Genomic DNA, 12,446 nt, shown 5'->3' with positions numbered 1-12,446 from the left:
GAAATTGGTCACCCCTCTGGCTAAGGCCCGTTCATGAGCACACAAAATGCAGCTAAAGGCATTCAATAAATTGACATCCAATACATTTTGAATGAATGCATGCATTGAGCTCTGGATGTCCCTCCAAATTAAAGTCAGCTGCTTTTTGCTTGTATCGCCCCAGGTTGACTTGTTTTCCTGTATACCCCTGCCAATGGTTAGGACCTGGTCCTTGAACTTAATACAGTAGGGCTTAAACATCTGCACCCACCGGAATAACTTGAGGGCACTAGTCAAATTCCCAGGCCCGCCCTTAGAATTTTGGATTCATAGGAATGTGCATTTCATCAGGAGGCCCAAGTGGTGATAACTCCGTGGTCGGCACACCAAAATCACTTGACCTTTGTGCCAGCTCTGTTTTCCGTGGTTTAAGGAGTCAGGATAGACAGCAACAATGACAATGTTTAGCCAGTGCCAAGGCCTCATTTTAACGTTAGCTCCGGCTGCCCTCCCTCCCCCCAAACCAAACTTACCTAGAGCTCTCTCCAGTTTGAGTGGAGGAGTCAGAATGGCCAGGCAGGTGGATCAAGGCAGGATAATGCAAACACTGAGTGTCTGCAGTAAGCTGATGGGAGACAGGAGACTCTGTTCTATGGGAGCTTAAAGACAAAGATGTTCTGTGATGCAGGTGAGCAGTTAAGCTCGTGCACCCAGGAGCTTCAGGTCCCACTTGGGTCAGGGTAGCAGCAGCAAGTCATGGATAGTTGAGGTCAAGGTCCCCAGCAGGCAGAATGGACTAGGCAGTGATCACAGTTTGGATCAAGGGCCCTGGGTCAAGTCCAAACTGGAAGGATAAGGGGAACATGACAGATCAGGTGGTCACGGTCCAGCCAGTTCAAGCAGGAAGGTTTAGGCAGGTACCCGAGGTCCTGGCCGGCAGGGCGAGCACCAGATCTGAGGAAATGTATACAAGATGTTGACCCCGGGCTGGAAGCTATTTGCCTTCTGCTCTCCGGCACGCGCCCTACCGCTCGTGGCCTGCTCAGAGTCTGCCTGCAGGTTTGCCCGTCCACCCGAAGCAGAATGGGGGCTCTTTGGGAATGGCCTTTCCTCAGCTGGGCCAAGGCCAGGACTCCAGGCCTCCCTCCGGCTCCTTGTCCTCAAGCCAGCATGTTCCCCTCTCCTCTGTTCGGGCTCCCTAGAAACTGGATGGGGGGCAGGGCTCCTGGGACTCTTTATCCCTGAAGGGCAGACTCATTTCTTTCCAGGAAATGGCCAGTGATGAGCTGAGGGAACTGAGGAATGCCATGACCCAGGAGGCTATCCGTGAGCACCAGATGGCCAAGACTGGCGGCACCACCACTGACCTCTTCCAGTGCAGCAAGTGCAAGAAGAAGAATTGTACCTACAACCAGGTGCGGGAGAGGAGAGGCTGTGGGGGCACAGGGAAGGGGGTTGGGGGGCAGAGCCAGAGGGAGCCTCGGGGAGAGCCCGGGGGAGAAAGGGCTAACAGCCCAGGCTGCAGAGAGAAGGGCACCTCTCAGTACATCAACATGATGCGCCGTGGCTTCTAGAAAATGTTCTGCTGCACGTAGACTCACCTGGATGCGTGTTTACGAGGCTCTGGCCTGCCCTGAAGCCAGAAGAGGAGGAAGCAGACTCACCAGGCGTAGACTCGTGTAGAGTCCCAGATGGGATGGTTGGAAAGAAACTGAGCAATAGAAAACTTAGCTCCCTCTTTATACATGGGGAAACTGAGGCCCGACAGGGGTCAAGCTCCGCAGCTCTGTCCAAGATGGCCAACATGGTCCTAAGTGGCAGAGATGCTATTAAACCCAGATCCAGACTTTTCTGCCTTCGATACGGCCAACTTGGCCAGTAAAGCTTAAGGGATTCGGCCCCAAGCCCTGAGGGTGAAGACCCCTATCCTGGCACAGGGAATTTAGAAGGCTGGGGAACCCCCTTCTCTGAAAGACTTAATGCCCGAGAACTGCCTTCCGTTTCTGGGTTGTACGTGTTATGTTCTTGGGACACCAATATTCCTGGATTCTAACTTGTACCTAGTCACGTTAGAACTCCACTCATCCCTCCGTCTGCCGGACATGCCAAGATTTAGCAAGAACGCCTTGCCCGCGGGAATCTTTGGCTGCAGCAGAAATACAGCCGGCCTTGCCATTCGGGAGAAGTCTCTCAAAGAATTCCCGTTCAGGATTTCAGAGGTGTTTTTGTAAGCCTCCTGCTTCCTTCCAAGCACATTTCCACGCGGAGTGATGTGCTTCCTGTGGAGTGATTACCTCCCTACCAGAAAGAACTAAACGGCCCATCAGCAGAGCTCTCCCTGCACAGAGAAACCCCAGTGTTACCCTCCTTCAGGTGTTACCGCTCTCTAGCAACGAGGCTGGGCGAAGCCGGGTCCTCCTGGCCCGCTGCTGGGCTCCCTCGTGAGCCGGGCAACCACCTCCCACCGCACAGACTCCCAGCTCACATCACATTCACAGGCGAGTGTTGGCAGAGGGACATGTCGTGGTCATCCAGGGTCAGCTGTAGAAAATCAGAACAGCAATTGTTAAATCTGGAAATTCAACAGGTTTGCTGAGAAGCCCGGTGCCTTCTGCATGGTTTGGGTAAGGGGACGAGAAACTAGAAAACATGGTATTAACTAGTCCTCGTGATCCAATGATCTTCAAATTCCTGTTCCTCTCCGGGCCTCAGTTCTTGCAACTCTAAAATGAGGAACGAACTCGATGGTCTTTAAGGGTGCTCCCAGCTCACTCAAGTTCTGATCAGTGGAGCACAGCCACGAGGGTGTGTCCAGAGGTGAGTCAGGGAATCATTCCTGTAGGAGCTGGGCCTTGAGGCAAGAGAAGAGAGATCAGTTCAGAAGGATCGAGGCCAAAAGTGAAAGTGCAGAGGGCTGGGTGAGCCAGAGAGGCACTAGAGGTGAACTGATGGACCTGAGAGAGGAGAGACAAGGCTATGCTGCTCTCAGTGATGAGGGAATTGCCAAAGTGGGGCGGGAATAACAGTGCCGAGCTCTGGGATTTGGGCCTTCTGCTACAGACGGTGGGAGCTACGGCAGGTCCTAGAGCACAGGAGTGAATTCCTGAGCGGCCCTGTTCTCTCTCAGGTGCAGACACGCAGTGCTGATGAGCCCATGACTACCTTTGTCTTATGCAATGAATGTGGCAATCGCTGGAAGGTCTGTATGTCTGTAACTTTCTCCCTCCCCTGTCGTCCACAGCTGCTGCCCCACATAAGGAGTAGTATACCCACAGCCAAGGAGGGGGGCTTCCCAGCCTGCAGAGCTGGAGATAGTGGCGGGTGGTTGCTGGGGAGGCGGGGAGAGAGTGCATGTGCATGTTTTTGTTGGGGAAGCCACCCGGCTGGGGTGGGAGCAGCCGCCCACATTTTATCACAGGATGGGCAAGTCTGTCATTTGAGCACAGATGCAATCAGCCTCCTGAGATCCACAGAGGGGAGGAAAAACGATAGCACTCTGCATTTGGGCCACACCTCTTTGCAGAGTTCTTTCGCAGATGCAATTTCCTTTGAACCCTGCCCAGCACAGCCAGGGGTGAGCGCAAGGCTGAGCCCTGTCAGGGGGCGTTGCCACCAAGTGCTCCCAGGTCATCTTCTCTTCATAAGGCAGCCCTGGAAAAGCCCTAAATTACCCAAGACTGTAATCTGGGCTGCTCCGGCCCCTGCAAAGGCAGAGGTTTTGTTTTAGGGCATGGGAACCAAGCACACACTCCTACCAGAGTGCTCCTTCCTGCCACGTCTTCTGAAAAGACTCAGTGTGGTCATGTGATTCATGTCAGTTTCCAGTACCATCTGACTTGCACGTGCACTGTGTGCAGCCTGGGCCACCAGGCAGGCTGCAGGTGCCCCGAAAGTTCTCAGGTACTTGGCAAGGAGCCCAAGACTGACTGGGAGTCAGGAGCCCTGGTTTTAGGTCCCCCTCTGCCCTACCCACTGTGTGGCCCTGAGCATGCCATGCACCTCCCTGAGCAAAAGGGTGATGGTGATGCGTTTCTCCCATGGTCGATGCGAAGATCATCACGTATGCATACACGCTTTGCGAACAACTATGAGAAATATTCCTCTCACTCTCAGGCGAGGAAATTGAGCCACTGAAAAATACTTAGCGAGCATAAAGCCGGCACAGTTTGGAGCACTGAAAGACAGTACTCCAAATTCCTGATCGATTGAGTTTTCTGCAACCTTACTAAAGGCCTTGATAGCCCTGGAGCCTCATTAGAACCGCTGTTGTTTTTTAAGGTGAAAGTCAGATGATGATGTATTTTTCCTTTATTCACTTATTGAGCACTTAGGGATGGGGCCAGTGTAGTGGCCTTGGGGTTTAGAGCATGGGCTTTGATATCAGTTTCGGATTCTAGGTTTATCACTTACAAAGCGACTTTGCTGAGTGACCTGAACTTGCCAGGCCTGAATTTCGTCATTTATAAAATGCGGGTGTTAATATCTAGTCCACAGAGCTGTTTTGAGGATTAGAGAAGGTAATACAAATACAACATTAACAGGGCTTCTGATAGCACGTATGGTATCTTTGTCAAATCGGAAAAGGGTCTCCCTGCCTCCAAGTGAACCCAGCCTTGCATCAGGATACAGCACTAGGCAGACGGGGCAGGAGCTAAGTTTCAGCCCCAATTTGCCCTGTGGCCAGGCTCTCTTGTGCAGTGAACAACCTGTACAACTATACCAGAAAAAAAAAAAAAAAAGCCCTGAGCACATATGTGCTGACACATAGAAACCACCACTCTTATTACGGTCCGTTTGTTACCTACTGGTATTATGGGAGTTTGAGTAAGTCACTTAACCTGTCTGAATTGCTCCTTTACCTACAAAAATGGGAGTGATATATAGTGTCTACCTCATACAGTGATGGTCCGGATGTAATGTTGCCTATCCCAGAGGAAGTGCTCAACAAATGGTAGCTCTTGTAATTTTTACAGTTGGGAAAAGGACATTCTGCATGCTGTGAATCCAGCTCCCCGCCCTCATCTCTTAGTTGGAGAGGCAGGGCTCACTAGAGGTAGTAGCTACGTGACTTCTGATTTTCAGGTAGTGTCCATTGCCATGTGGGAGGCTTAATAGTAATCACAGCGATGTTTTTGACCATGAATTAAAAGCCCACCACATACCTGGCATCAGATTTTCACTCATTTATCACCTGCTATCTTCTTGCATTGGCCAGCGCTCTGATCCCATTTTACAGATGAGTGATTTGTTCAAGGCCACACAGCTAATAACGGCAGAGCTGGGATTTGGATTCTGGTCTGTGTGGCTCCAGATACTACCTTCTTTTTCATGTCCCCTCCGTCTGCCCCCTGGCCTCCTTGGGTGACACAGGGAAAGCTCTAAAATGTTACTGCCTTTTTGATTTTGTAGTTCTGCTGATGGAACCGCCAGCCAGGATTTCAGTGAACAAGGTGAGGAAGAACAAAGAGAAAGCACTAAGCCAATCTAGCTGGAGAAAAAAATAAAAATTAAGATGAAGAAAAATGCTGAACTCTGAATGGGGTCTTAGGGATCAGAGGGAGAAGTCTTTTGCATGTTAATAATCAGTTATTAATATACGCTAATGGGGTAGCATAATTGGGATGCGACGCTAAGAGTCTGTGTTGACAAACCTCTTGCAGGAGCTTAGAGGCTTCATGCCCGAGGTGTCCTGCCTTAGAATGTGGGCTGGCAGTCCTTTGCTTTGAGGCGCCTCCCTCACATCCCAACCTCTCAGCTTTTTCCAAATTGAAAAATACCAACCGGACACAAATCTTACCACCCCCCCAACCCCCCAGAGTCACACGTGCAGAACAGCATGCACACAGTTTGGCGTAGGCAGATGGGACTCCCGTGCCGTGTAGAAAGATTTTTACTTCTCATCTCTTCCCAGACTCTCTGCGATGCCCTGTTTATGCTGGCTTTGGGCACCTTTAAGGACTCCAGACCCAGTCCCTCTAGGCAGGGAGCAGATCATCTTGAGCTCAGGCTTTCTGAGCGAAAGGTACAGCAATGCCTTTGAGTTCTGCGGTCCCTGGGAGATCCGGAGGCTTGGAGCCTGCCCGGGCCCTGGCAATGCACTCTTCACAGCTTACAGGGCACAAGGCACCTTGGAGTGCTCCTCCTGCAATGATACTGGCTTGCATTTTATGCTGATAGGAAATTTAGGCAAAGCTGGAACCTTCTGGAAGAGTCTTGTGAGCAGGTCTGGTGAGCACGTCCAGGGTCTCAGGCTCTGGCTATCTCTGGCCTTCTGACAGCCCCAGGCTGAGCCTCCTAGACCCTGTGTTTCCTCAAATAGCCAAAGTACAGGGGTCTGTGAATTCGTGAGAGCTTGGGAAGGTCACTTAGCCTCTCTGGGCCTTTTTCTTACCTGTAAAAGTAGGAGTGGCATGAGTGCCTACTTCACAAGGTCATTGTGCAGAGGCCACTGGTTTGCATCCGCCTGGGTTCACTGTTAGAGCAGCTATTGGGAGTAACTTCAGCCCAAGCTCCTTATACGCCCTGGCATCATCCGGGATTGGTCATTGCCTTCCTCCTTCCATCCATCAAGCGCCTCCTTGTATAGACGAACCCTGTAAATAAACCGTGCGTGGAAATCTGCCCCCATCTTCAGCTTTGCAACAGTCAGATTTGGGGTAGGTCCTTTGGAGGGACTGAAAGTCTTCCCACGGAAGATAAAAGACAGAGCTTGTAAGTGGCAGAACCAGGACCGAAACCCTGGTCTTCTGCTTCCTGTCACTGTGCTCAATGCTATGAAAGCCCCAGAGTCCTACACAGTGCTCAGCCCCTACCTTCCAGGAATTCCAGGCCTGGCAGGGAAAGAAACCATAAGCAGTCTTCCATGCCCGGCAGGATGTGATAAGAGCTGTACCTGAGGGAGGCATATTACCCATGGAAGTATGGGCCGGTGTTGCCTCCAGAGCCAGGTGCTTCTGAAAGTTCAGTGTGGATGGGAACCCCCTGGGGATCATGTTAAAAATGCAGATTCTGATTCAGTAGGTCTGGGGGGAGGGTGAGATTTTTTATTTATTTATTTTTTTAGTTAAAAATTTTTAAAAATGTTTATTGTTGAGGGAGAGAGAGAGAGAGACAGAGCGTGAGCGGGGGAGGGGCAGAGAGAGAGGGAGACGCAGAAACCGAAAAGGGCTCCAGGCTCCGAGCTGTCAGCACAGAGCCCGACGCGGGGCTCGAACTCACGGACCGCGAGATCATGACCTGAGCCGAAGTCGGACGCTCAACCGACTGAGCCCCCCCCGGCGCCCCCAGAATTTTCATTTCTTTTTTTTTTTTTTTTTTTTTTTTTATTTATTTTTGGGACAGAGAGAGACAGAGCATGAACGGGGGAGGGACAGAGAGAGAGGGAGACACAGAATCGGAAACAGGCTCCAGGCTCCGAGCCATCAGCCCAGAGCCTGACGCGGGGCTCGAACTCACGGACCGCGAGATCGTGACCTGGCTGAAGTCGGACGCTTAACCGACTGCGCCACCCAGGCGCCCCCAGAATTTTCATTTCTAACAACGTCCCGGGTGATGTTGTTGCTGCTGGTCTGTAGAACACACTTTGAGTAGTAAAGGTTTAGATATCCAGATTTTTCTTTGCATGATCTAATCCTCCATCCAAATGCCTAGAAACCAGAAGCAACAATTATCAATACATTCAGGTTAATAAATGTTACTTTGGGCTGTTTAAAGCGGCACTGGGTGGGGGGGGGGGTGGTTTTCAGTAGTCACGGTGTCCGTATCCATTGTGCTCCCAGTGTCCCAGGGAGTTACAGCACAGGAAAAATACAAAAAACCGAATCTCCACCCTCAATGACCTTACTGTTTACAAAGGAGATGAATCAGATTAAACAGCAAAAAAACAAGTCAGCTCCAGTCTGCACATCTATACAGTACACATCTACATTCACAAAAGGGCCCAGAAAAGCATGAATAGGCCTCAGACTGTGTTCATCAGCAGACATCAATACCCTCCCAACTGGTCTTCCTGTGTCTGCTCTGGACCCACTCCAATTCAGGCTCTCCACTGCGCTGACCAGAATAGGCTTTTCAGAATCGCAACTCTGGTCATGTTAGGGTCCCCCCACTCCCCCACCCCCATTCCAGGCCTTCCATTTTCCCCCACTGCGTTTGGCAGGGTCCACAAGGCCCCGCGGGGCTGGCCTCTGCCCTGCCCCCACACTTTGTGCTCCAGCCACACTGGCCGTGCTGTGTTCCTCCTTGTCATGCTGTCTTCGCACAGACTGTTGGCTGGGACTCGTGATTTAACCCCATCTCCTCCTTCATGTCAGAGACAAAGAGGGGGCGAGTGGCAAGGGAGTTAGCATGAACTTCTGCTACCAGGAAGTCTTCCTGGGGGTGTGTGTTGGGGGGTGGTGGAGATTGCTACCTTACAGGAGGAAGAAGACCAGGTCAGGTAAGGTGGAACACTGAGGCAACACGCTTGGGATGGGGGAGAGAGCGTCTCACCAGCGATGTTATGGCCCAGAGACCTTGAAAACAAAGTACTTTCAAGATCTTATGACCAAGTTAGAAGATATTTTCAGAAGGTTACAGGATCCTCAAAGACTACATCCGGTGAGAAGTCTTTCGTAGACTATATCCAGGCTATCAAATCTCCGTCTTTAGCCCTGGATTCCTGGAGCTTAAAACTTAATGTCACTAAGTATTTATCTAGATTTCTCCTCTCAATACACTGGCCCTCTCAATACAATTAATCTGAAACTGAACTCACATATTCACGTTCTTAAATGCCTTCTTCTGTCTTGTGTATTTGTCAGCTGGTTCACTACCTAGAAGCATCTCTGACGCTTTCCCCTTGCTCTCTTTACTTGTCAGTTACGGATCCTATAGTCCCTCCCTTGTCCAACCCTTGTCTCCATTGCTATCGCTTGCAACACTGTGTTTCAGGTTTTCTCTTTCTTGCACCGATGCAAAGACCTTTTACTGATCTCCCAACTCAAAGCATCCTTCCCTTACCTGCATGTGCCTCGCACGGCTCTGAGCATTGTTTCCCCAGTCACCTCCACTGGACTTCCACCAGCCGTCAAACTCAAACTCCTTGGTTTCACTTTCAGAGCTCCTCTCCTGTCTTGGGTGGCTTATCTTACACCTCCGCTGCCCCTTTGCTCCAGCCTGAGGGGCGTATTTGCCCTTGAAAACCTGATGGACCTTCCAAACTATGCCTGTTCTGAGTACTGCTTCCCCACCTTCACCCTAATCTTACCAATCTTCAGCAGCTCACTTGAGATGCGTGTTTTTTTTTAAGCTTATTTATGTATTTTGACAGAGACAGAGACAGCATAAGTGGGGGAGGGTCAGAGAGACAGAGAGAGAGAATCCCAAGCAGGCTCCATCCACACTGCCAGAGCAGACCCCGATGAGGGGCTCGAACCCATGAAGCTGTGAGATCATGACCTGAGTTGAAACCGAGTCGGACACTTAGCCGACTGAGCCACCCAAGGCACCCGTCTCTCCACACTGGGTGTGGAGCCTGACACGAGGCTTGAACTCACAACCCTGAGATCAAGACCTGAGCTGAGATTGAGAGCCGGATGCTTGACCGACTGAGCCACCAGGTGCCCCCATCTTTTTTTTTTTTTTTTTTTTTAAGTACAGTTGACACGCAGCGTTATGTTAGTTTCAGGTGTATAGCATAGTGATTTGACAATTCCATACATTACTCAGTGCTCATCACAGTGAAGTGTGTACTCACCGTCTGTGACCGTACAGCATTATGTTATTGACTATAATCCTGACGCTGTACTTTTCATCACTGTGACATTTTATAACTGGAAGTTTGTACCTCTTAATCCTATTCACCCACTTCACCCCTCCCCAGATGCACATCTTCTGTGAAGTCTTCTCTAACCCCTGGCCACAAGGGATATTCCTCAGAACTTGCGCAGTGCTGTGAGACTGTCATAATTACACTGCATTCTACCATGAAGATGATGGTGATGATTTCTTTGTATCACAGTATCAATAATATCTAATAATTACTGAGCATTTGCTAACTGGGTATCTTGGACACATTATGTATGCCTCCATTTTCCATCTGTAAAATGGTGATGATCATGGCACCTGGTTCAGAGGGTTTTGAGGACTCATTACGATCATACCTGACACAAAGTACTTGGTTAGGAAACATTAGCTAGTGTAATAGGGGCGTAATTTACATTGTCTCAACTCACCCTCAGACCCATGAACTGCTTACTGTTATTATACTCTCTTTTTTAAAATTGGGATAACATATATATAACATCAAATTTACAACTTTAACCTTTTGGGGGGATTTTTTTTTGCATTTTTTCAAGTTTTTATTTAAATTCTAGTTAACATACGTGGTAAAACTGGTTTCAGGTGTAGAATTTAGTGATTTATCACTTACACATAACCCCCAGTGCCCATCACCCATTTAGCCCATCCCTCTCCCACCTCCCTCCGTCAACCCTCTGTTTGTTCTCTATAGTTAAGAGTCTCTTGTGGTTTGTTTCCCTCTCTCTTTTTTCCCCCTTCCCCCTATGGTCATCTATTTTGTTTCTTAAATTCCACATATGAGTGAAATCATATGGTATTTGTCTTTCCCTGACTTATTTCGCTTAGCATAACACACTATAGTTCTATCCACGTCATTGCAAATGGCAAGATTTCATTCTTTTTGACGGCTGAGTAATATTCCATGTATATATACCACATCTTTGTCCATTCCTCAGTCGATGGACATTCGGGCTCTTTCCATAATTTGGCTATTGTGGATAATGCTGCTGTAAATATTGGGGTGCATGTGCCCCTTCAGATCAGTATTTTTGTATCCTTTGGGTAACTACCTAGCAATGCAGTCACTGGTCGCTGGTCGTAGGGTAGTTCCATTTTTAACTCTTTGCGGAGCCTCCATACTGTTTTCCAGAATGGCTGCACCAGTGTGCCTTCCCAACCCACAGTGTAAAAGGCTTCCCCTTTCTCCACATCCTTGCCAACATCTGTTGTTTCCTGTGTTGCCGATTTTAGCCATTCTGACAAGTGTGAGGTGGGTTTTTTTTTTTTTTTTTCTAATGGACTGCTTCACGGAGTTGTGTGTCATCCTTGCACAGGGCCATGCTAATCTCCGTATTGTTCCAATTTTCGTAGATGTGCTGCCAAAGTGAGCCCCCGTCTGAACCATTTTTAAGTACGTACAGTGCAGTAGTGTTAAGTACATCCACATCGTTGTGCAGCCAATCTCCAGAACGTTTTTCATCTTGCAAAACTGAACCTCTATACCTGTTGAACGGTTCCCCATTCCCACCTTCTTGAGGCCCTGGCAAGCACTGTTCCACTTTCTGTCTCTCTGAACTGTTATTACTACACTCTTTTTACAAAACTGAGGATACCAAAGTCCAGAGAGCAATTTGCTTCTAGGAGACAGAATCTGGACTTGAACCCGGGTCCTTGTTCACGCGCTAAGCTGCTTTGAAATACGGCTTCATCTCACAGAGCATCTGTGATGTGTTTTACTTCCCTCGTAACAGTCATGGCCGCCGTGTGGCCAGGCCCTCTCTGTGCCCATGTTTTGTAGCCATTCTCAAATGTAATCCTCACGACAGCCCTGCAGTCACCGTGAGGGCGGTGTCCTATCTCCCCGCAGTGTCTGGTACAGAACAGAGACATGTTCAGTGACTGTGGGCCTCGCAATGCCTTTAAGTAGGCTAAATAATGCTAAGTAAGCTTGTACATTTTTTAATGCAATTGTTTACATTTTTGGAAAATGTTGATCCTCTCGGGAGAAAACTAGCTGAAATGCATGAGTTCCTAAAGAACTTCCCTATCCTTTCCACTCCCCACTCCTTCTGCAGTCAATCTGCTCTTCTCACCCCAGGCCAGCCCCCAGGCCGCCCCCGCCCCCCCATCTGTACCTCATCACCGGCTCTGCTGATCCACAGCCAAAGGCAGAGACAGGCAGGCAAGGGGACACAAGAGACTGTCCCTGCTCGGCTTCCTCCTCCTGCCACTCTACCTCCACACCCTTCCTTCTAGCCCTGCACAGTCCTGGCTATCCTGGAACAAGCTTTGTCCTTTCACGCCTCCGTGACTTCGCACATGCTGTTCTGCAAGACTGGAATGCTTTCCCTCCCCTCTCTTCTCCACCTCCGAGACTCCTACAGTCTTTGCAAGCCAGCTCAGATGTCACCTCCTCTCTGAAGCCTCCTCCCCTGCCCTCTGCTCTCAGTCTGCCCCCTCCTCGGCACAGACTTGCTCATCATGTACTACAGCAGTTGGACTGCAGGGACTCCTAGTCACTGCAAGTGTCCCCGTGTCCCCAGCTCCTTGTGCTGTGATGAGGCTTCCTCTCTGCTCCTGGTGGGGGTGGGGGGCGGGTCAAGAGGAGCCCGGGCACTTTGATTTTTTGATGTGCCTGGTATTTTTGAAAATGAGGAGATGGCAAAACAAGTTTGCAAATAAATACT

General features: G+C 49.7%; 1 protein-coding gene and 1 non-coding gene across 2 annotated transcripts in view; one reads left to right on the top strand and one right to left on the bottom strand.

Annotated features, from left to right (window-relative positions):
- TCEA3 (transcription elongation factor A3) overlaps positions 1–5,491 on the top strand; it is a 36,408-nt gene extending 30,917 nt beyond the window's left edge. The window contains exons 9-11 of the mRNA XM_042952555.1: positions 1,248–1,394; positions 3,107–3,178; positions 5,389–5,491. Of these exons, the coding sequence (XP_042808489.1) occupies positions 1,248–1,394; positions 3,107–3,178; positions 5,389–5,397 (228 nt within the window). The 3' untranslated portion in view covers positions 5,398–5,491. The remainder of the gene's footprint in view (positions 1–1,247; positions 1,395–3,106; positions 3,179–5,388) is intronic.
- Positions 5,492–11,048: 5,557 nt separating this feature from the next.
- Positions 11,049–11,151, bottom strand: LOC122229007. Its single transcript, XR_006206879.1, has one exon. It is a non-coding gene; the product is annotated as a U6 spliceosomal RNA (small nuclear RNA).
- Positions 11,152–12,446: the final 1,295 nt, after the last annotated feature.

The sequence above is a fragment of the Panthera leo genome, chromosome C1, assembly GCF_018350215.1.
Source record: "Panthera leo isolate Ple1 chromosome C1, P.leo_Ple1_pat1.1, whole genome shotgun sequence".
Taxonomy (NCBI): Eukaryota; Metazoa; Chordata; class Mammalia; order Carnivora; family Felidae; genus Panthera; species Panthera leo.
This window is presented reverse-complemented; position numbering and strand designations above follow the sequence as displayed.